This window comes from Oryzias latipes, chromosome 11 (assembly GCF_002234675.1).
Source record: "Oryzias latipes chromosome 11, ASM223467v1".
NCBI classification, from domain to species: domain Eukaryota; kingdom Metazoa; phylum Chordata; class Actinopteri; order Beloniformes; family Adrianichthyidae; genus Oryzias; species Oryzias latipes.
This window is the reverse complement of record NC_019869.2, coordinates 19857334-19881475: the sequence shown is the minus strand read 5'-3', so window position 1 is coordinate 19881475 and position 24142 is coordinate 19857334. Positions and strand designations below refer to the sequence as shown.

General features: G+C 43.4%; 1 protein-coding gene across 6 annotated transcripts in view; it reads left to right on the top strand.

Moving 5' to 3' along the window:
* Window positions 1-23631, top strand: part of LOC101165325 (MAP7 domain-containing protein 1) — a 36017-nt gene extending 12386 nt beyond the window's left edge. The window contains exons 1-18 of one of the 6 annotated variants that reach the window (XM_020707254.2): window positions 1560-3301; window positions 4001-4204; window positions 5430-5498; window positions 5646-5666; window positions 9518-9681; window positions 10746-10854; window positions 11291-11395; window positions 15492-15611; window positions 17176-17321; window positions 17394-17536; window positions 18532-18752; window positions 18943-19204; window positions 19329-19509; window positions 21422-21526; window positions 21608-21658; window positions 21740-21788; window positions 22855-23079; window positions 23170-23631. In XM_020707254.2, the coding sequence (XP_020562913.1) occupies window positions 5435-5498; window positions 5646-5666; window positions 9518-9681; window positions 10746-10854; window positions 11291-11395; window positions 15492-15611; window positions 17176-17321; window positions 17394-17536; window positions 18532-18752; window positions 18943-19204; window positions 19329-19509; window positions 21422-21526; window positions 21608-21658; window positions 21740-21788; window positions 22855-23079; window positions 23170-23180 (1977 nt within the window). In that variant the 5' untranslated portion in view covers window positions 1560-3301; window positions 4001-4204; window positions 5430-5434 and the 3' untranslated portion in view covers window positions 23181-23631. Of the gene's footprint in view, window positions 1-1559; window positions 3302-4000; window positions 4205-5429; window positions 5499-5645; window positions 5667-9517; window positions 9682-10745; window positions 10855-11290; window positions 11396-15491; window positions 15612-17175; window positions 17322-17393; window positions 17537-18531; window positions 18753-18942; window positions 19205-19328; window positions 19510-21421; window positions 21527-21607; window positions 21659-21739; window positions 21789-22854; window positions 23080-23169 lie in introns of those variants that run through there. The other 5 variants (XM_011481122.3, XM_011481120.3, XM_011481121.3 and 2 more) reach the window with 5 other exon arrangements.
* Window positions 23632-24142: the final 511 nt, after the last annotated feature.

Below are 24142 nucleotides of genomic sequence, written 5' to 3'. Positions count from 1 at the left end.
GCCAACTCAGCAACTTTCTTGCTAAGTTTAAAAAAAAGTGCGGTGATGCGGTTATCGTCACACCCCTAGCTCCAGCCCACTTTTACGGCGTAGGATTTAAAAATAAAGCTGGACCAAAAGAGAAGTTGATGTTTATTGCATTTATATTTTATCGTTTATATTTTTCCCCCAAAAAAGCTCTTTGCAGATGATATGCTAATTAGGTAATGACATCATGTAGTGACATTTTGTCAGCCAAGACTGCTTTTCATTGTGAGGAGTTGGTAGAACTGTTTCAACGTTAAATCCTGATTGTGGATTTAACCCTTTAACCTTTTAACACTTTTCTACTACGGTAACTCTTCCACCGTTTACGTAATCAGCACAAATCAGCTGATTGTGTTGTGGAGAAAAGCGGCTTTGTGCTATTATGCAATACTTTACACTAGCAATGTGCTGCATGTTGGTGCAAAACTGATTTCTATATTTGATATATTCCATTTGCTCCCCGTCAGAATCACCGGATTCATGTTGACCGCTAAAACGGGTAAACAGTATAAGATTGTGCGTTATTTATTTGTTGTTGGAGACATCTCAGGTGTTAAATGCGGGTTGTGTGATCCCCAGGATTAGTTTGGGAAAAACCAATGGCGGGAAATAACTTGATTGGTTTTATGTCCATTTCAACTTGAGGTTACGCCTTCTACCGAAAGTCTGGAGGTCATGTCCACATTTCCATTTCCTGTTTCTGACATCGGCTTGACTGGATCCGTTTCTGGTCTGGGGTGGTGTCATGGCTGCATAGAAGTGAAACTGATTCATCTGGAGCCGAAGAAGCTGTTCCTGGGTGAACTTTGAACTCCAGAGCTGTGCTGGAGTAATCGTCCCTGTGAGTAACGTCTCCTTGGGGACTCATAGCAGGGGCGGAGTGATGCATCAAGATACCAGAGTGATGCACGGTTCATGTTTGATAGATGAAGCTCTCTGTGACTCAGTAACCTACTTTGTTTGAACTTGAAAGCATCTGTAGATCCCTGTGGGCTGCAGGGGAGGAGCGTCCTGCCTCCTGCCGCCTCCTCAAAGACACTGACCTCCTTTATTTAGACACATAAACACGCTCCCTCTGTGCACAGCGGAGAACGTCTGATCCAGAACCGCAGTTGTTGCAGAAACAAATGCGGGGGGAAAAAAGCGTGCCGGGGATTCCTGAGACCGGCCCAGCCCGGGTTCAACACGCAGACGCAGCTTTTAGCTTTTTGATTTTTTCCTCACAGATGACCTCTCTTGATCAGGTCACAGAACTTTTGTTGGTTCTGGTTGTTTCTTTTTTTCTATAAGAAGACACTTTTCTGCTAAGACTTTTCTTTTTAACAACTTTGTTTATTTTCATCATTCCTACTTGTTTTTCAGTTAAACTACTAGAATTCACGTTCTATTTTCAGCTTATAATTAGTATTCATTTATTTTTTTCAGTGTTCTTTCAAAGAAGGCTTTATTTGGTGTAGGTTTGTTTTTTTGGCTTTTAAGTTTACCCTTAGTGTTTTAAAGTTTCATCAGTGCGTTTGTAGCATTTCACCTTGTGTTTGAAGCTCATTTGTTGTCAGTTTTTCACATGTTTAATTGGATACTTATACTAAATGTAGGATTTAGCTTTACTCAAAGTCACAGCTGTCTTACAATTTCCAAATATTTAGTACTTTAGCAATTTTGACCTAAAATGGGCCTTTTTTTAGTGTTGTTTCATAGTTTAGAGCACAAAAGGTAGCATTTAGCACACAGTTAAACCTTTTATCTGCAGTTTGATCATAATTTAGCACTTTTACATTGTTTTGCTGCACTGAACAAAATTTTGGCTGTCTTTGTAGTAAAAATGATTCATCTTTCCTCTCCTGTATTTGTCTAGTCGTGTCACTTCCACAGGTGTAGTCAGAGGCTGCAGAAGCAACAGTTTGGACTTTAGAAGTTCTAATCGGATCATGCATGAGATCTGCAGATGCTGCTTCTATTCTACCGGGAAGCTCCTGTATATCCAGTTATCTGCTGATGCTTTTCAGCAATAAACAGAAGGCTGAAGCAGAGGAGGACCTCTGATAGTCAGAGCCGTCTGTCGGTGCTCGTGTGGTGCAGTCAGTCCCTTTTATGGCCCACATTCTCTTCTGGCTGCTGCGGCTATTAATACACGGCGGCTCGAGAGCCGGCGTGGCGGTCTGAGTGCAAAGTGGTGCTTGTGATGACTGGCACTTGTTGAGTGGGAGCGTTTCTTCTGCAGGCTGATGGCGATGGTTTCTCAGTTTCCTGCAGACTCTGGTTTATTTTTCTCTGATGTATTCATCAGGCGATGAAGTTCATCAAATATATGATGTGTTTCTCAAGATAAAATCCAAAGCTGGGTCTGTGGTCAGCAGATTACGTCTCTGTTTAGGGTTGAAATCCCTCCCCAAACACCACCAGCATCATGTGAGGTCAGCAGCCCCACCCTTGTTGCTGTCACAGTAATGGCAGATGCTTTAACTCCACCCGCAGTGCTCTCAGTTCTTCAACTTCGCCTTCAGATGATCGTAAATTTCAGCTGCTGACTCAGCGTCTGACTGCGCTTCAGCCTGGTCCCCTTCCAGCATCGGGTCTGAGTGGTTCTGGACTCTTGCTGGGATTTTACATCACCCTCCCGTCACGCCTGCTGGGTTTTGGCCGTGTAGAGGGAAGGGGGGGGTGGCTGGATCCGGGCCTGGTGCTAAACTGTGATTTACGTGGGTCAGTGAGTGTTTGGACAGCCCGAGGAGGCCGTCACGCTCCACCTGCCAGGTGTTGGTCGACCTCCAGCCCGTCTGCTCTTTTATACCGTCCTTTTCTTTCTCGTCTCCTTGTCGTCTGTTATGAAACAGACTGCAGCTCCTCCACTCCTCCGCCCTCCATCTCTCCTCTGCCTCCACGTCCTTGCAGAAGCACAAAGCATCCTTTCTCTCCTGTCTGGTCCTCGCAGCGTCCGGCGGCTCTCATTGGTCAGTCACCGGACAGAGCGTCTAGCCAAGTGTGATGACATTGATGCTCATCTCCACGACTCTGAAGGAAACAACAGCTACAGCCGCTGAAGTCTGCTTTGATTTTCTCTGCTTTGATGTCTGTTGCTGATGAGTATGTGCGCCCATGTTTGCGCTCTCCAACTGAAAAGATCTTTTTCAAGTTTTTGCTGCAGCCAGTGATCGGTTGCTACATTTCTCACATCGCCATGGCAACTGCAGGGAAACATTTCCTAAAAACGATTGCACCTCTTCAGAGATTTACGATTTTCCGGGTGGCCACGGATCCTAAAAAGTCTTAAAAGGTCTTAAATTTAATTTGACTAGAACAAAACCTTGAAAAGCATAAAATTGTTGTAAATTCTACTGAATAGGTGATATATTTTTACTTATCAACGCGATGTGACTTCCTGTCACTAAAAAACATTTCCAGAATGCGCTGGCTGGGTCATAAGGTTGTGAACTTATTGTAAATCGTTAACCCCCGGTAGCTATTTAGCTCATGGTCGTCGGCGCGGGAAAAGCCGAAATGCAAAATGGGTCTTACATTTTCCTTTTATTATCAACGTGATGTGACTTCTTTTTACTAAAAAAATATTTTCAGGATGTAATTTGTCACAAGGTCGTAAACTGGTTGCAAATCGTTTAATCTCAGCTAGCTATTTATTAGCTCATGCTCGTCGGTGGGGTAAATGCGAAAGTGCAAATTCATGGAGTAATAGCTTGAAAATGGATTACTAATAATATAATAAAACTAATAATATCAGGAAAAATAGGAAATCCTTATAATGCAAAATGTACAGTTTGTTGAAAAACATAAACCACACAGCAGTTTAGCTAAATCGAAGAGGCATCAATCCGCACAAAAACTAATTCCGACCTTCCAGGGGTCAGAAAACTGAAGGAAGTCATTTCTTTATGACCGTGAGCGTCACCTGCTGCTGACTTCATGCAGGCCCACAGGAAGCTAACGATAACGCTGTTTTTGTTTTTGTTTTCCGCAGCTCTGCCCTTGCAGTTGGACTCTCACCCCTTCCGGATCGGAGACAAGTCTTCAGGAAAAGACGTCCCGACGTCGGACGACTCCGCCGTCTCGGACCTCTCTCCCAAAACAGACTCCGCCCCCACAAAGACAGATGCCTCCTCCTCCAGGACAGAAGCCAGGCCGTCCACCCCTGGCTCCGGCAGCAGCCCCCAGCCCAAGAAAGGTAAGCTACCGCCACGTTGCTATCAAAATAAAAGCCCTACTGAGTTCAACTAGAATCAGGAGGTTGTTTCATTTGTTGTCTCATGTCACAGTGAAAGTCATTCTTTAAAGGTTCCAGAGCAATGGTTTTTGCCCAAGTATGACTGTAACCTTGGTAATCATGAAGCTAATTTAGACTATGTCAAATTGGTTTTGTGTGCATTATATTTTGTGTATGCAAGGTATTATTGTTTATTTCCTATGATCAGATAGTTAATGTTTACAAAGTTTCCATGGTAACAGCGTTTAATCAAAGGAAATGCCTTTAGAGCAGGGGTGCCCAAATCCAGGCCTGGAGGGCCTGGTGGTTTTCCAGAAACGCCGCCTTGTCTGCTGCTGATTACCTGGATCAGGTGTGTTTAGCCGATAAGGAGCTTCAATGGCAGGTTGGTTGGAAAGCATGCAGGACACCAGCCCTCCAGGCCTGGATTTGGCGACCCCTGCTTTAGAGGCTGGTGACTGTGGATTCACCTGAGACAATGAAGGGGCAGAGGTCCGTTAATCCTCCAGATCTCTGATCGCTCCTTTGACCCTCTGGATCTCCCCTCTCAGCAGAATTGCTCTCTCTCTCTGCCTCCACCTTTCGGACGTTCAGACGTAATCGTCACTCGCTGAAGACCGCAGATGGCGTGCGGGGAGCGGGGCAGGAACCTCCATACGTTTATCTCCTAGTGTCTACAAGCCCTCTGTGTGGGACGATCTCTGCCAGGCTGGGCGAGACGGTAAAAGCCGGTTGCCATAGAAACGAGGCAGAGGACCGTTGTGGGCCGCTCAGTGATCGATTCTGGGGGTTGAGGAGAAACACACAGTGGAGAAGAAGAGAAGATGATGGGAGGATGTTTGAAAATGAGGGTTCAGAGGAACCATTCAGCTCCTACCAACGTACAAATTAATTGCACTTCTGATGTTGATATTGTTCTGCGTACAAAATCCTACAAAATTCAGGACGAATGAATTTCACATTTTATAGGTAGACCGCCACTTTTGGCTCGTAACATGTCAGCGCTTTTTTTACTGCTCCATCTTGACAAAGGTTTTCCAAAAAAGAAAAAATTCAGCCAGGAATGAAGCTGTTCGTTCCATCATGTTTATATACAGATGTTTACCTTTGGAACTCCTGGAGGCATGAGCTGTTCACAGTCCAAGCCTCGACCAATCATGTGACTTTAATTCGTCATTGTTTCCAGACTCCATGAGCTCGGAGCAGCGACAGAAACTCACCAAGGAGCGGCGGGAAGAACGAGCCCGATATATCGGTAAGAAGAACGCTCACGCCAGACATTTGTTGCATGAATGACTTTGTGAGCGGATCCTGTCTTAGCCCCGCCCCCTTTGAACAGCTGTGCTGTGATTGAACCACTAATGTTCAGTCTTATTGTTTCTTTTCTCTGCACGGCTCTCAGAACAGCAAACTGAGCTGCAAGGTAAGGAGCTCCACTGGAGCCTCCATCAGCCTCCATCTGCTGTCATGTAGCTTTGCTTCGTTCTTCTGCTGTTCCTCCACCCGTGACCCCCCACCCCCCACCCCTTTATTTTTTATTTTTCATTCGCTCATTGTGAAACTTGTGAAACGTCTGCAGTTTCATCTTTGATTTCTGCCATCAGATTAGCATCTGTGTGTTAAGGCCGTGTCACACAGCCACTATACGTACATTTTGCGCATTTTCCTCGTCTTTCGTGATATTTGTAATTCTTAAGTGTTTTTTTTTTTCGTTTCGGCAGACGGGTCTTTATGTGAATTCCGCTTTGAGCTGTTCAAAATTTTTGGTCAGTTGAGAATTATGCAGTTTTATGAGTATTTAACGTAGTTTAAATGCAAATTTTACGGAAAACTTATGCAATTGTGCGTGATTTTTGTGAGATGCCTACACAAATTTGTGGCTTTCCACAACCGTCCCACGTATGTAACGGACTTTACCACATCTACGACCGATGTGTAACTTTTATGTGGCATGTTCGGTGCACATCTAATGTTAAAATTATGTAATTGACGCACGAATCACTAATGAATTACATAGAAACAGCACAATAATCACGCACGGTTCATGTTCTACGTTGATTTACGTGTTCTTTGCGTGGTTTATTTGTACTTTTTCAGTGGTTTTAACATTGTTCATTCATGATACACGTATGAAAATGTCATGTGTAAACCACTATGTTTCTCACTTTTTTCGTTTGACCAATTCTCATGTGTGCAAAATGTACATCTTGGCTGTGTGACACGGTCTTAGGGGAGCAGAGCTGCACTCATTCTTATTTTGTGTCGGTGGCAGAAGCAACAACCCAAAGTGGATCAAAATCAGTTCTGATTGACAACTTTTATCATTGTACAGATAATATAATCATAAATGGACAGATTCCTTTCTAAACTAATTTTTAATTTGTAAAAACCTTTAAAAAGAAGCTACAGTATTATCCCTAAAAGAAATGAAGTCTTTGATTACAACAACAAAAAACATTTTTTTACCTTTACATATCAAGCAGAAGTGCATTTGAACAATTCCCAGAATATAGTTAACCTATGAAAGTCAATAGGTATGTTTTAATGGCTGTTAGTTCATTCTAGAACAACCAGAGGTTGTTAAGAGCCGACAGCAGTCTGATGTGAGGCTTAGTTTCTCTTGTCGGTTAGAGGAGTTGTTTTGTTCTGCTGCTAACATTTAATGTGAAAAAGTTGACGTGATCTCTAGAAGAAATGAATACAAAACCCAGAACAATGAAAAAAACTATGGGATTTTCTGAATCCAGTTTGTTGCAGTTGGATTTGTGTGCTTCTGCCTGGAATGTTTTCAGTCAAACCGTACAGGTCTGGCAAAGAAGACAAATTTGTGTCTAGGTAGCTCCTGTCTCTGTATTACATGTTGATGTAGCATCAAGTCTTGGTGATAAACTCATTGTTACTATGAACTGGATCAGAGATACGTGTTTAAAATGATAATAAAACTTTTTTGGATCTTGAATTCTAAAAGGAGGACATGTCTCAGCTGCTGCAGATGCTCTGGCTAGAGCTGAATCTGGTCTGGTCAGTGAAGCTGAAGATTGGCCGTTCATACACTCTTTACCCATCTTGAATCCCACAGGGGGCGTAAATCTGTGTTTACTTGTTAAAAATTTGTGTAAAGGGAGAAAGTTGCATCAGGAAATGCCAAACCAAACCTTCAAGTGATCGCTGGACCGGTGTTGGTCAAAGAAGAGGAAGGAGGGTTGGTCAGGATTTTGGCTCCTCACCCCTTCTTGGTCCTCTTGGGTTCCCATCCGCCGTATATGCTCACCACTTGCCATGTTGTCAGTTTAAAGTATTTCATGTCATGTCCGTATCAGTTCCACGTCAAGTTTTTGGGGTTTTGACATCCATTAAGCCTCTGCTTCATCTCTTGGATTATTGACATCAGACCTGGATTGATTTCTGGATTAGTCTCTCAGACCTCCCTGTCACATATCCCCTCTCCCGCGATTCTCTCAGGAGCAGAAACAGTTATCACCATAGACACAATTTTGTTAAGCTACGTTCACGCCGCCCTCAGCAACGTGTGTCCAAGCAACGCCTTTTAATAAAAAAGTTTATGTAAATACGCGTTTCAGGCTTCTGCGTTCAAAACTCTCAACATCACAGATGTTTTAAAGGCTGTATTGGAGCTCCATATACTTAACACACGTCCATTGAACGTATGTTGAAAGTTAAATCAGGTTGAACTATGACCATTCGGGAACTCGCATTAGGTAGCAACGTATGGATGGCATCTATTTGAACTGGCCAGAATTCTATGACACCAAGTCTTTCGTATATCGGAATAGAACTGTGAAAGAAGCAGTCTGGAGCTAAATTCAGCAGATTTTCACCGCTTTGACATTTTACACCAAGGCTCTTCCTAGTAAACAGTAGAAGAAGAAGAAGAAGCCCCTCCCTGCTTGACCAGTGTGAAGACCATTGGCTAAAGAACGTGGGTTCTTGAACGTGCGTCACATGTCCATTGTGTTTGTCGCTTTAGAGAGTTCACTCTAAGATCAGCGTCATTCAAAACTTCCAGACTACAAATCCCTCCTCTCCTCTCCTCCTCTTAAAAGCTCCTCTCCTGCTGCCTCCTGGACGAGTAGGGAGGAAGATGTCCTATCAAGTTACAGAATTGCTTACCGTGACTCTAAATAACTAGAATCAATCCTCGTATTTGTTCTCTTGATCTGTTTACTCTTTACCTGAACTCCCTAATCTATGAGTCCTTACTCCTGCCGAGTCCTTAGAGGGTCTAAAGACCTTCTTAAACCAGCCGATCCATACCTAACCTGAATCCTCTGATCTGGGGTAAGAGTCCTTGTCGCTCCAGAGTCACTGGAGGACTTAAGCATCTTCTTAAACCAGATGATCTGTACTGATCTAAACTGAGTCCTTTTGACCCTAAAGGACATTTCTTTGGCTGCTGGGATTGAGCAGACACACTTGAGCAGTTGAATGAATGAGGATTGATTGGTGTTTGATTGTCGTCTGCTTGTGCGCCGAGACAAACAGACGCCAGTGGGAGGAAAAGCAGCTGGAAAACGCTGCTTATTTACTGCTCTCAGCTTCACTGTGGAACAAACACCAGTCCTCCATCTGTTTGGGTTCTGGAGGCACACGGAGAACAGGGAAGCAGTCATATGACTCCATCTGAACCCTGGAAGGAGAGATTAAACAACTGTGACGCTCTTGAGAATATTTAGCTTTTGTGACCGTAGTTCTCCAGATTTAGCCTCATTCTGTTTTTTGCACCAACAAAAATATATCTGAAGCCGCTATGCGTCTGTAATGACCACTTTCTACTGTTAAATAAACTAAAGATTTAATTTCTTGATGAAACATTTCCATTGGATCCCTACATGGCAGAAACGATGGAACCAATCAGACTGAGCACTGAATTTTTGTTGTTTTTTGCATCAGCTCGGGATTTTATTTTGTGAAGATACCAAGTTGTCAGATTAGTGGGGCTCCTGGCATCCTAGTGTAATCCACACAGGCTTCACAACCTTCTTTATAATAATGATTTATCCAAACAAGAGGTGACGTGCAGACTGAAAAAAGAAGGGGTGTCAGGACGGATCCCAGGGGAACGCCAGAAGACAGCAGGGAGGTTTATAAGATGACAGCACAATCAAAATTTGTCCTTTTAGATAGTCTGCAGTTTATACAAGAATGTCTAATTTAGGGGTGGGGTTTAAGTGGAAAAGGTAATGCACAGCAGTGAGAAAATACGGATAACAAAGAGGTCCTGTTTCTTTAACAGTCTCTGTTGTGATCCTGCAGCTGCTAAGAAGGCCCAGTGGCTGGAAAAGGAGGAGAAGGCCCGCCGGCTGAGGGAGAACCAGCTGGAGGAGCGCAGGAGGAAGCTGGAGGAGCAGCGGCTAAAGGCAGAGAAACGTCGGACTCTGCTGGAGGAGAAGCAAAGACAGAAACTCGAGAAGAACAAGGTGGGAAATAAAGAAAGTATGCACGCTTCGGGTGTAGTTAAAAAGGGATAGGTGAATGAATTAGATCTTTAAATTAAACCAGAAAACATCTGTAACAAGATGAAGGAGGGCCAGATGGAGGTTTTTCTACCTTCACCTCAGATCAATTATCAAACATGGAGGTGGAAGGTTAATGATCTGGGCTTGTTTTGCAGCCACAGAACATCTCCCATTTAACCCTGTCCTTGCAGTTTGTAGTTAGTGAAACACACCTGATCAAGGTACTCAGGAGCAGCTAGCTTAACACTTTAACACCAGAGCTTTAGCTCCAGTGTTGACATTCTTTTACAAAATTAACTCGCTTCCAGCGGATTCTGAATAAGAGAAAAGTGGCCTTGCGCTGATATGCAGCACTTCACTGTAGCAAAATGTTTCCGTACATCAGCTAATTCTGTCAAAAAGCAGCTTTGCCCCAAAATGCTAAACTTTACGTTAGAAATGTGTTGCGTGACGGTGCAAAGCCGATATGTAAAGCCACTTTTGTTCGTGTCACAATCAACTGATTTATGTTGACTGCGCAAACACATCAGTACTGTAAAGTGTTGCTCACGTAAAGGGACAAAAAGGTCCATTGTGTCAAAGAGCGTATGATACCTAGGTGTCACAAGCAGCATCTCCGAAGTTAACCCTTTAACACCACAGCTTTTGTGGAGCAAACCTTACATTAATAATGTGTTGTATAACGAAGCAAAGCCAATATGGAATGCCGCTTTTGTCTGCGTCAGAATCCATCGATTCCTGTTGATCCCATAAACAGCTAAAAGGTTACAGTAGGTCAAACAGCGGGTGTTATTTAGGTGTTGCAAACAACATCTCTCATTTTTAAAGGATTAATGAAAACTGAACCAGATGGACGCCATTGGGGGAATGAAGTTTACCATACCTGTCTAGGTTTTCCTTTATAAGGAGAATTTCACGGTCTAATGCTCCAATAAGAATGAATGGAGGCGGTAAGCTTCTGTGGTGAAAACCTTTAGGACTAAACATCACACACAAGTGTCCCGTATTCGTGTCACCTCTCATAGGAACGCTATGAGGCCGCCATCAAGAGATCCACTAAGAAAACATGGGCAGAGATCCGCCAGCAGAGGTGGTCCTGGGCCGGCGGACTCAACCAGACCTCGCGCAGAGAAAGTAAGTTTCACACAAACAGCGGCAAACTGTGCGATCCAGAGAGCAACCCGAGTCTTTAGTGTGAGTCATGGCCTCTGCTGATCCATTTCCAGGGAACCGTCCGTGACTTCTGATTCTAGGCCTCCTCTATGCGTTTAGACAACAACTGGTTATGAGTGCTGAAGCTGTTGGGAGGAATTGGCTGTGAGGTGTGAGAGGCTTCCCTTTCCAAACCAGCTTTGGCACAGAAGACGCATACATGCGTCATGTTCAATGCCACTTTTAGTGTTTCTAAAAACATCACTCCCTTCCCAAACTTTCATCAAAGTTCCTCCCGTTTCCCCCCCTCCGCCAAAAAGACTCGACTTCGTGTTCAGGGAGTCCAGAACGGGTCGGCCCAGCCTCCCCCCAGCCGCCTTGTGAACAGTTGTTCTGTGTTGCGTTCTCTCCGGTGCAGGCAGATGCTCGGCCTCCACGGTCAACTTGCCGAGACAGGTGGACCCTGTCATTAACAACAGGCTGTCCAAGTCCTCAGCCACGCTCTGGAACTCCCCCAACAGAAGTAAGGACGAGCCGACCTCGGTGTCCACCAGGCCTCCCCTCCCTCCCTTCCCCTCCCTCTCCATCCGTCCTGTCACTGTCATCTGGTTTTGTTTTGGTTAACTTGTATCTGGTGGCTTGCCTGCTTGCCTGTCACATTCTTGGTTTCATGCATTGTGGGTTTTATTTTCAGTTGGAGGTTTGTCTTTGATTTAAGTCTCCTGTGCATTTTGGATCAGTCTTTTTCCACATCACCAGGCCACTCTGTGTGCTGTGTCTATATATTTTTGGTATCTTGGTTTCCTGGGTTTATCAGTTAACATCCTGTCACCGCACATGCTTTTTGGTTGTCCCCTTTAAGTGTCATGTGGGTGGTGTGCTCTGGTGGTGGTGGTGGCGCTGGACTTCAGAGTGACTGCTGGAGTAGATTGACAAGTAGTTTTCTTTATTTTTATGTAACATTTGATTTAATGATATGCATCTTCTATTACTGTGTTTTTAATATAGACTACGGTCATTTCAATGGTCCATATACAGGTTTTTTTTAAATGACAATTCTCCTTATACAGGATTTTGACTATTGAATGAATTTATTTGGAAGTTTAACAACACTTTCATCGAGTAAAAAATAAACTTGATGATGAGCAGCTTGACTGTTTAAGCTAAATACTAACTTTAATATGCTAACAGGCTGGTAGTGATAGAGCTAACATGTTTATGGCCGAATCCGAATTCTCCCCCTACCGGATGTTACTACCACTCAATGATGTCATATATAGTCATCTGTCTAAGTCGCTACAGCTAAGCTACACCTTAGCTCCAAATGCCCCTACAATAGGAGCAATACATAAATGGCATTGTGGCGCCATGCTATTGTTATTGGCAAGTGGCTAATGGAAAAATACCAAAGAAAACATACAATGCCTACTAAAACACCACAAAAACAAAACATTTAACATAAACAGTTAAAACTTTTTTTTACAAAACTTACCTTTATACATAAAAAACAGCTTGCAGGAGTATTGTAGCAAGTTCAGTGACTGCAGTTAGCTTGTTTTACTACCATAGCATCATGGCGCCATGCTAATGCAATTAGCTGGTGGCTAATCCACAAATACCAAAGATAACATACAACATACTCTGAAACACAAAATAAAGAGAAAATGTTAGCATAAACTGTTAAAATTTAGTTAGAAGTTTATGGATAAAACTCAAGATTTTTTTTTGTTTAATTGTATTAAGGTATCAAACCAAAAAAAAGTTCTACAAAGCAGATGTGTTTCTTTTTAGAGATTTTCTTTAATTTTAAGTTGTTGATTAAAAAAATTGAGGAGCAAAGAAAAAAAATAACAAAAGGTGAAAAAATAAAGAGATGTAAATTTTTGATGTTTTTGAACATGTGACAAATGTAAGTTAGTTCTGTCAGATACTCATGAATTGTTACCATTTAGTAAGATTATTTTTTGTTTTTTTTTGGTATGGGAAGTCAGCCTGTCTTTCTTTGTGGTTGTCATTTACATATGGCTTTGTTTGGGTTTTCCCAGAAGTCCCTGCAGATATCTTCATGGTTTGTTCCAGTGAATTCTGCTTTTGATCTGACTCCAGAAAGCCACATCACTGTCAGGGTTCCTGCATGAGCGCAACTCCCTTGATAATCGGTTTCATTCAGATGTTCCTGTAATGCAGACGGTCCATTAGCAGAGCGGGAAGCAGAGCCTCTGGAGATGCTGTGTTGTGATTTAACTGAGGTGGAGGGTGAGGGGGGGGGCCCTCGTGACGCTTGTGGAAACACACATCACTCCACCTTCCTGTCTTGCCGCATTGTAGAAGGAGGGGGGACCACGTTGCCTAGCAACAGGAGGTAGTGAGGTTATCAGATAGTCATAGAACATGTTTGGAGGAGGATACATCTTCGTCACTTCAGCGCAAACCTCGAGCGATGGCATGGTTCTGGTCTTTGAAAAACACAATCAATCCGATCCTGGAGCATCACGGCTTTGTGGGTAAAAGGCTGGACGTGGGTGGAGCAGCCCGCAAGCAGCAGTCCGCAAATATGAGCAGCTGATGCTGTCCAAACAGAGATCTCTGTGTGGTTTTTACGGACTTAACAGGGAGGCAAAGCACTTGATCGATCAGCTGACCACGTGTCCGGACTCTGTTACACGCATAAAAACACTAACCGAACTAACCTAAAAAGGAAATAGAACAGTCTTTTGGAGGCAATCGGGATATTTATAAATGAGCTTTTTGTGCCAAAAATACGCTAAAAGGTTTCACTTTCCAAGAAATTTTGAAGGGTTTAAATCATTTCCTGTTAGTTGGAGGTGCATAAAAAAGTACATAAAATTGCTGAAAGTGTTGTTAAAACAGCTTTGAAATACTTTAAAACGCTACAACGGCCATACATGATCCTGTTGCTGGGCGGAATACTGAATTCTAAACTGTATGATATCATCAATTGAAGGATTCTAAACATTATGTGTGAAGTAATCCTGTAGATATCCAAAACAACAGATACTTTTACAATATACATAGAAATGAAAGAGGATTTGTTCACTTTTTTAAAAACTGTCATATTTAGCTGAAAATTTGCTTAACTTCTTGCCTCTTTAATGGTTCAAAATTCACAAAGGTTTAAACTTCTCATTCATTTCATCTCAATATTTCAAAAAAAGTGACTGAAACCAAAAATGTAAGCAGCTGAAAGACGAAAAACACACACAGGAACATGTTTGGTCCAGTAAAAACTTATTTTCTAAAGCAGCTAATTATTAAATCATATCCTAAGACTCCCTATAAAGAGTTAATTTTGTTTTAGTCTGAAAACTTTTTAAACGTTTTCCTGAATCTATCCCAATTCAATCACATCTGTGCAATTTAAAATAGGAGCTAGCTTTAGCTAACTCGTTGGGACATTTGAGCGTTTGACTTGCCTCATCAGCGCCCCCCAAAGGAGCCTCATATTTTCTTTGCCGTTTTTTTTCCGTGATCAATGAAAGTATTGTTGTAGTGCACATCGATGACGGTGCTGAATAGGAACCCCACAATTCTCTGTTTAGAACCGATCTGTACGCCATTGATCCAAATCGTGGGGAAAGTGAATCGTTGCATCGCTACTGCACGTCTACTTTTAAATTGTCAAACCTGTGTAATGCCTCATTTAAGGATTCATTATTTGTTCTTTTATTACATCACACCAGGCTTAGTTTGAGTAAACTGAAAGCTTTTCGTCATTGTTACTTGCTTATTAGCAAATTTGAAAGAAGATTTCCAAGTTCCAGGTTTCAACTTGTAACGTCTGCGCCTCAGCCCAGGATACTTCCCAAAAAAATCCTGAAAAGCTCAAAATCAGCAAGTTTTACTAAAAAATGCTCCGCATTATACTCACTACAAGATAATGTCCATGCGGGCCTTGTACAGATTGTCATGTTTTCCAGAGGTATTGTGTCTCCTCTGCATGTCACTGTTATGCTGTTAGTAAACAAAGCTGATTTTTTTGCTTCTAAGTCAATCACATCGGTGACATGAGGGTTTGCCTGACGTTTTGTTCTTATGTTCTGCAGACCCGGTATCAAAGGAAACACTCTCAGATCGGGCCCCAATTTAGTTTCAGGTTATGAAACTCACCCCTTTCTTTAAATGAAACTGAAAATCGAACTATATCAGCTGATCCTATCATGAACTCAGTCTCTGAGAGTCTTTTTTTTTATTGTACAAAGCTAGAAACTGAATCTGCTTCATACATTTTCTGTTGCCTTTCCACTGGTTTCCATGACGACCACAGGCCTGCTGTCTTAAAACTGTACAGTAGCATAGTTTCTTTTATCTTGCCAACAATGACTGTAAAAATAGAGAGTGTGGTTGCTGTTTGGTCTCCAGCTGCTCCACTGAGAACTCATGTTGCCAAATAAATAAACAAACCCTTAGTGTTTATTCTCAGATGGTTTTTGTGTGTGTGTGTGTGTGTTAGTGTGGTGGGTGGGTAACGCCCCCCCTCTCACACCATCCAACATCATCATCTTTGCTTTGTGGTTTACTGGGCAAAACGTGAACTGTGCATGTGCACTGGTTGGGCCTCCCGTGGAGGAACTTTCACTAACGGCGCCCTCATGTGTCAGCCCGCAGCCTTCGCCTGAGCCCATGGGAGAGCCGGATTGTGGAGCGGCTCATGACGCCAACTCTGTCCTTCCTCGCTCGCAGCCGCAGCGCCGCCACCCTCCTCAACAGCAGCGACGCCCGTGAGTGTAACATACGTGCACGTGCATGCGCGTCCATGGCTCTGAAGGAGCCAGCTTGAAATCTTTGTCCTATGTTTTTGCTATAATTTGTTCTGAATGTCTGAGTGATTCAAAACTGTCTGACATTTCTTCCTATTTATCCCGTGATCAGAGCTTTATTGTTTTTTATGGGGAATTGTGGAAAAAACAGCCTATGTGACTGTTGTTCCAAAAATGCAAAAACGATTATTCAAAGGAGAAATGAGAAAATAAATACATACAAAAAAAAGATTTGTTGGAAAATATAGAAATTATATGTAATTCCATTCTAAAGTCACATTTTTTATGGTGCATTTTACCTTTGCGACAAGAAATATTTACCTTGACATGTATGCAGAATTCAAGGTTTTATCCTCAGAGTATGTTTACCAGATGGCAGATTTTGTGTTTTTGGTCAACATGCCTGCTGCTGTGAGGGAGATAGCACATAGCAACCATGATTAATTCAGGTTATCTGGATCTAATGAACAAATGTGTGGATTTTTTCCTCTTTACAAGAAACTGCATTCGTCTGCTTTTCTTAGCAACCAGTGTTTATTTTTGACACGCCCATACCCTGGCTGCCACTGTGAGGATGTAGACACATAGCAACCATTATGTTTTTTGCTAGACTGAGTCTAATGAACAGATGTGTAGATTTTTATCCCGCTACAGCAAACTAATTTGGCTTACTTTCCATAGCAACCAGTGCTAAAACACGCCAAAAATGATGTTATGCTTGGTTTCCAACCAGCTTCTTTCCTGCTTGGTCTAACTTTGATCACATGAAGTTTTCATGAGGTAAACTGTCGTCATGGCACCAATCCCATGGAAACATAGTTTTATCCTAAATTTTTAGAAAAAGACTGACAGGCACATACATATATGTCATAAATGACATATTTCGACACAAAACTCAAAACACAAGGTAAAAATTTTATGCGCAAAAGAAAAGCAGCGCATCATGTTCAATTTGAGGCAAGATAAAGTTGTTAAGTGAGTTTTTGTGAAATTTAAGACATTAGTTAAGGAAAAACAAAACCAGATATTAGCCAACAAACATCATGTTTACAAATCTTTATTGGTAATCAGAAACCGAACATTTATAACTACTTCCATGATCTTCTTTTCCTCTGAGGTTCTTGTTCATCATTTGTTCTCTGCATCACCCAACTCAAATCAGAGGCCGCCCTACATCTCTCCTCTGCCTCGTTTCCATGGCAACACAATTTCCCTCCTTCTCAGCCTTGGAGAGAGAGAGAGGCTGGTTCATTTTTAGGGTTCCAAATTTGGAGCAAATCAAGAAACCAAAGCAGGAAGGATTGGGAAAGTAAAGACAAAATAACGACATGGACCTAAACCCTGAAAACGCCGGTGTGTGTCCCCTAAAGTGAATAGAACAAAAATGTTATTATTTTAAATCATTGATCCCTTCCTGTGATGTAAGGCTGAACTCGTTCCTCTGTCTCAGTGGAGCTGCTGTGTGGTTTTGTCGTTGCCCTGCATGGTGTGAGTGTGTGTCTTCCCTGTGTGTGTTGTCGCTCAGACTCTCACCAATGCTCCCGTTCAGCCTCGGCCAGCCCGCTCAGCGCCTGCTCGCATCAGCACCGCAACGCCGGCGAGCGCTGGAGAGCCTCCTCTGCCAGCACGCCGGACATCACACAGCGGCAGCGACGGCGCAACTCCACGCCGGTGAGTTCGCGGGAAGGCCGTTCGCCCCTGTGGAAACGTTCAGATCGGAAGAACTGTCACTGCCCCCTGCAGGTGGATAAAAAGAAGAAGGAGAAGAAGGACAAGGAGCGGGAGAACGAGAAGGAGAAAAACGCTCTTACGAAAGAAAGAGTGCAGAAAAAAAGACAGACGGCGTCCCCAACCGGCACCAACCACAGATCCAGACAAGAGAGCAGGTACTCACCCCCATCACTCATCCTTCAGGAACGCGTTCTGGAAAACTGTGTTCACGAGAAATCGTAACCAAGCAACAGAGCAATGGCAGCGGACTAAACCAACCAGACTTCGGGTTAAAAGTTGTGGGGAACACCACAGAATATGTGGGTGTTCCCCACAGCGTCTGGAGAGAGTTTGTGAGTTTCGGTTATGCTTGACATTTTTTTTTTGTTCCAAACATGTAAACCTTTTAAAAAGAAAACAAATAAGTAAAAACTTCCAGACATAGAAAGTACAAAGAGTTGGATCTGGTTAAATAAAAAAATGAAACTTTCAATTCCAATAATCAATTTTTTGTTGTTAAAGGATCTGATGAATTTTAAAAATTGTGATTCTATGACTGATTAAAAATAATATTTTCAAGCTGCAGCTTCAATTAAGGCCACGTGAAGACAAAACAAAACATCCTGATGGCGGGTTGAAGGTTTTCTGGATTAACTGGAGAAGGTGTTTCATTTTATAGTCTATCGCCCCCCTGGTGGAAAGTTGCTGCCACATTTGAACAAATTAGCTTTAAAAGTCTGTCAAGAATGGTATTTTGATTTTCAAATCGATATAGTTTCCCTGAGTATCACGGCAACCGCCAGCTGCAATCCAGAAGAGAAGAGTCAACAGCTGTAGCCACTTCCTGTTCAGCCCCAGAATAGCTCCGACCACCAAATTAGCATATTAGGGGGGAAAAAGAATGAATGAAGAAAATTCAGTCGTTAATTTAATTAGAAGTTTGTCTGTTTTGGTTATTTTTTTATTCATTCATTAGAATCACCGCTCTTAAAGTTGTCCAGGCTCTGCTCAGGAGAGACCCACACCATCAACCCTCCACCACCACACCTGACAGAAAACATTTGAAGTCTAGATGTTTGTTCAGTTTAGTGAGCATCAGATTGGTGTTTTTGCCTCCTCCATTATTTTTCCCTCTATTTGTTGTTGACGTTCTCATGTCTCTGCTCCCCAGCACCCCCAGGCCCAAGAACAGACCTCCCTCTCCCGCTCCTAAAAGCCGGCCCCTCTCTCCTCTGGTCCCAGCCGGCAGGAAGGCTCCTCCTGCATCTGGCACAAAGACTCGGCCAAAACGGGCTCAGACACCAGTCCGGGTGCAGCCTCCGGTGGTTGCTGCGGTTGCCGTGGAGACCGGACCGGCACCTCCAGCGGCGGACCAAGCAGAAGAGAGGAAGAGTAAGTGGCAATCCTTGTTTACTGAGAGTGGGATGGGGCTGCACGCAGGCACCCCTGACCGGGTCAGAGCATGGACCTCCTCAGGTTCTGAAGACCAAAGGTTCCTCAGAAGAGGTTCTGCTCCTCAGGAACCTTTTAACCCGACCTAGTTTTTATCATCTCCTCTAAACACTTTTCGGTCCACTGACAGCTGGCCGCAACGTTCCCGCCATTGTGGTGTCCTCCGTCGCCGCCACTCCACCTTCAATGAGCCCTCAGGTCCAGGCAGGACCTCCTCCATCGGTACCAAGCTCACAGCCGGCGCCTGCCCCGGTCGCACCCACCAGCAAACCGTCGGCAGGCACCAACGACCCTGAGGAGGCGGCCCGGACCCTGGCAGAGAAGAGACGACAAGCCCGGGAGCAGCGAGAGCGGGAGGAGCAGGAGCGCCTAGAGCAGGAGCGCCACAGCAGGTCAGAGTCCAAAAACCCCAGAGCATTCAAACAAATGAGGGCAGAACCAGGAATGACCAGAACCCAGCCACTTCATGATCTGGTTAGGAACATGTGACATCACAGCTCTGTGTCTTCTCCTCAGGCTCCTGCGGGAGGAGGCCATGGCTCGGGAGGCGGAGGAGAGGAAGCGCAGAGAGGAGGAGGCCCGCTTCATGGCAGAGCAGCAGCGGCTGAGAGATGAAGCCCAGCAAGCTCAGGAGGAGGAGGAGGCGCAGGCTAGAGCCAAGGCCGAGGAAGAGGAGAACGAGAGGCTGCAGAAGCAGGTGAGGGGAGCTTCAGGAGTCTGATCCATGCTGGCACCTCCTCCGAGGACCAACCAGAATGTTTCAAGCAGGAGCAGTTCCAGAGAATTTTTTCTCATTTTTTTTCTCCTAAAATTCAAAATTTAAAACACTTGGGAAACACCGGCGATGCTTTGTCAGACGTTTATTAAAGACATTTGAAGTATTGAAGAGCTTCTTTAAGCTTGTGGAACAGCGAGAGCTTTTCCTGCTGCATCGTTACTTTTTTGGGGCGTTTTGGTTGCTTGCTCAGAGCTGAAGGAGCTCGCCATTTTTTTAGGCCGCTCTGAAGTCAGCACAACGGCAACACCTATGCTGTACGGAGATTTGACTCCAACGAAAAAATCCGCAAGTTGTCAGAGATTTTGTGATGAAGCAGAGGAGTCACACGACTGAAAAACAATCCTGGAATACGTGAAACCACGAATATGAAACACCAATAGTGGGCCACAGAGAAAGAAAAACACCGTCTACAATGTTTCCAGTTCTGAAGGACGTTTTATTTTGGAAAACGACAATTCTCTCCACCACATCCGATTTATTCTTGATGCCGGTCAAGTGGCACAGTGATGCGTTGAAAATCCACCTGCTACTTTCTGCTAAATGAAAGCCACAAAGTTAGCAAAATTAGTCTTTGGAAAGTTTCTGTTTGCAGAAATGAGCCGGTGAGGAAACAGAAAAAGAGCCTTTGACTTCAAAATAATAGAAGTCTGCATTTCACAGAAAAACCAGGAGTTTTTACTCCAAATATGGATTTATTACTACAGTTGTTCCAACAGGCCAAAATAATAATGATATATACAGCAACCTAATGTTACAAGGATGCTGCTAATAAACAATGGGTTCACATTTATTATAATATTTAGTAAATTCCAGTTTTACTGATTGTTTTTTTTTTGTATTTATGCATCACACATTAAAAGTCAGATGAGGCTGAAGTTGGCGTCTGAGTTAGTAAAGTTATGGGTTCAGGAGGAATCTATATTACATATTATGGCTTCCCACATGAAATCTAGTAAACAAATAAAGTCTAAAGCAGCTGCAGAGATTAAACTTTCTGTTCAGAAGTTAAGGGAAACCACGCACGGTCCGGGCCGTGAAAACATTAAACCGCTCCGGTTTAAAAAAGGCCAGGATCATTTTAGCTCTTTTCAGGTTTTAAAGCAGAACTTTTTATAGCAGGATCTAGATTTTGTTCAAACCTGGAGGTTCTACTCCCTGGTGTCAGAGCGACAAACGCTGGCAGCAGAACAAGAGTCTGGACACCCTGATCTGATAATTCCTTGAGAGGTTTCCATGTAATCTGATGGAAATCAAACCATCATCCGTGAATTAAACCCCTGCTGGTTAGCTGTAAGTAATCTGTGAAAGCTCTGTGTTTGTGGGTTGAGCCGCCACCATCCACATCCAGCCAGCTCATTAAGCATCTGCGCAGCCCCCACATCGCAGGCTGGGGATTACTGGGAGTCTGTGGGATCGATGCTCAGTGTGGACCACGCCAGCTGGTGACCTCCATAGCAGTCAGGACTGCGGGGATCGGCCTGATGAGAAAGGGGGCACAGGATGTCCAATTGAGCATTTTCTTGTGGTCTTTATTTTCTCTGAAAGTGAACTATTTGGGTTTTTTCTTCTTTTTTTAAATTAAAATCTGGATTTATTTTTTCAAATAATATTTGGAGAATCTGCATAACAATTCTGCTGAAGGAAACGTCCAGATCAGTGGGTCTGACTGGCTCTAAAACTCCTCCTGCAACAGCTGATCCTGTATTTTCTAAGTCAGACTGAGGTCAGACTGCCCCCTGCAGGCAGGAGGTGACACTACACCCGAGGAGCCCTCGTGTCATCTGGAAAATCTCTCAAATCCCAACCTATTTACTTTTTGGTTTTATTTCAGAGGGAAGAGGCCGAAGCCAAAACCCGGGAGGAGTCTGAGCGCCAGCGCCTGGAGCGGGAGAAGCACTTCCAGAAGGAGGAACAGGAGCGACTGGAGAGAAAGAGGGTGAGGGCAGCTCCAGAGCTTCTTGCTTTGGAGTTCAAAGTTGTATCGCGGCTAACGTCTAATCTGAACTGATCTGCTCAGCGTCTGGAGGAGATCATGAAGAGGACTCGCAAGAGCGAAGCAGGAGAGAAGGTGGGCAGGCTCGTGTACCTCCTGAAAGGCGGCACTTCCTGCGGGGTTCATGAGTGACCATGTGACTTGTTTTTACCACAGAGAGACGCCAGAGGACCTCCCCAGGTCAACGGCTCAGAGCCCCAACAAGGTAAATGTCGCAACATCAGGAGGACGAACCTCATCTGTCAACTTTTTTACTTTCCTTTTTTACAAGATTGTAGAAAAAAATGAACATTTTGATTACGGGTGAACACTTCTGGAAACTTCCAGGAAATTTTGGAGGAACAATTTGGAAATAGAAATGTTGGGAAAATGTTCATGCTTTGTCTCCGAGCTTTGTTCAGAAAGAATGTCTAAGAACTGTGAAAAATGTTTTAAAAGAAGGGAATTTCCAAAAGTTGGAGCAGATTCTTTAAAAGGTTTTTTTCAAGGCTTCGTGGTTCTGAGTGAATAATTCTGGAACCATGGCAGACAAATGTAGTTTTTTTTTTTAAAACACAACAATAAATTTGAGATAAAAAGCTTTTAAATATTTTTTTGAAACTCAGATTTGTCCCAAAATAACCTGAAACACAGTTAAAAGTAGACAAATGCAAACAATTGAACAAAAACACTAAAAGGGGGAACAAAAAATTGAGAAAATGTCCTAAAAAGGGGAAATTATTGGGAGAAAAACGGACTCCTATGGACTGGTCGACTTCCTGTTGCAAGTTCGGTTCCCGCTCTCCCTGTCCATGTGTGAAGGGTGTTGGCTCTTTTTGCCTCCTTTTTTTCCAAAACCTTTTCTTAGTAATTAAACGAGTCAGTGGTCTTCTGGAAGTTTTCTGAATTCATTTCAAGAAAATTTTTCTAAACAAATAAAAAAAAACATTCTGAAAATATTCAGGAATTTCTTTTTAAGGTTATTAATGAAAATTTGCATTTTTGGAAATGTTCTAGAATAACCGGAAAGTTAAGGAGGGTAAACACTCTTTTTATGCATTTTTTTTTCTTGATTGGAGTCAATTCTGGTTAAAACCAGATTTCTGTTTTCAGTATTGATTTGTTTCTTTTTTTCCACTGCTTTTAAGATTCTTTGTCATTTACTGAAACTTAATATCTAAGTTCTGATAAAATCAACCTCAATGCAGATTCATCCTGCGTCCAGCAGGATTTTTTTCTTTGTTGTTTGTTGCACGTGATAAATTTCTGACTGTGCCTTGCTCTCCATGCAGCCCCTGGGAACCTGCAGGTCCCCGCTGCTGCGTCGCAAGCAGGCAACATGGTCGTTAACGGTGTTCAGCCCGCCACTCATCACAACGGCGTCTCCACAGACGCAAACCTGGGGATCCTCCAGCAGCAGCAGCCGAGTGGCCGCGTCGGAGAGCCGCGGCTGACCTTTGAGGGGGCGGAGCCCTTCATAATGAAGACGGCCCCGATGAAGCCGCAGCATGTTGCCGGTACAACTAAAGCTTTACCACACTGTCCACCGTTAGGTTGTCTTTGTCCACCTTCGACGAGGTGTGACGCTGTCTTGTTTGTCTCCACAGAGGTCCTGTGAGTCGTCACGGCAACAAGCATCTCTGCCGGAGCTGAGAGATAACACGCACACATACACATGTACACATGCGCACACGCATAGCAGCTTCCGGAAAAACTGAGTGCCAAACAAGCGGAATGACCCAGAGGAAGAGGAGCTGACCTTTGAACCCTCAAACTGAAGCACTTGGATATGGGTTTTTTTTCTTCTAGGTTTACTCAGACGTCACCTGCAGATCTGATGACGCACCTTAAAGATGGCTGACTGTATCAAAGTCTTGAACTGCGCTCTGCGACCCGGATCAGTGGTTGCTATTATTACCGTCTGTGATGTTGTCCTTGTAATCTTACGTTGAACTGTGCGTTTGCTGTTTTCTGTCTTGGATTTATTTAACGCTGCAGCGGCGGGTAGAAATGTAAAGAACGCCCCCCCAGCTGCAGGACGCCTGTGAAATAAAGCTTTATGACCGAGACTGCCGGCTCTGTGTACTCACTGCCATATGCCATTCACAACACAAATGTCATCATTTTTTATCCTGAGTCTGTTTTTTTAGGAGTTTTCCTTACAGAGGAGGCCCACTCTATTAATTAATTCTGTTTAGTTTAGTTTAGCAGTTACCCATCGAAGTCAATGACTGGTTTCATGTTCTTATGCAATTACCGGTATGAAGCCCATTGAGACGACTATTGTAATTTGGGGCTATATAAATAAATTTGAATTGAATTGAACTGCCGGGCAACATGCCAACACAAAGAGTGGATTTGGTACTTTTGTAGCTTCCAGGCTTCTAGGAGATGATTGACATTTCTGGAGGAATCGTCCTTTCATGATTGATGACCCAAAAGAAAGTCTACATGTCTCAGAGCGTCTTGAAGGACTTTTAAGGTTTAGGTAAGTGAGATCTTTGAGGGGTCTGTGGCGCACTTTGGACTGGATTAAAACTCACTAAAGTCACACATAAGCAGACTCAAAATTTCAGTTAA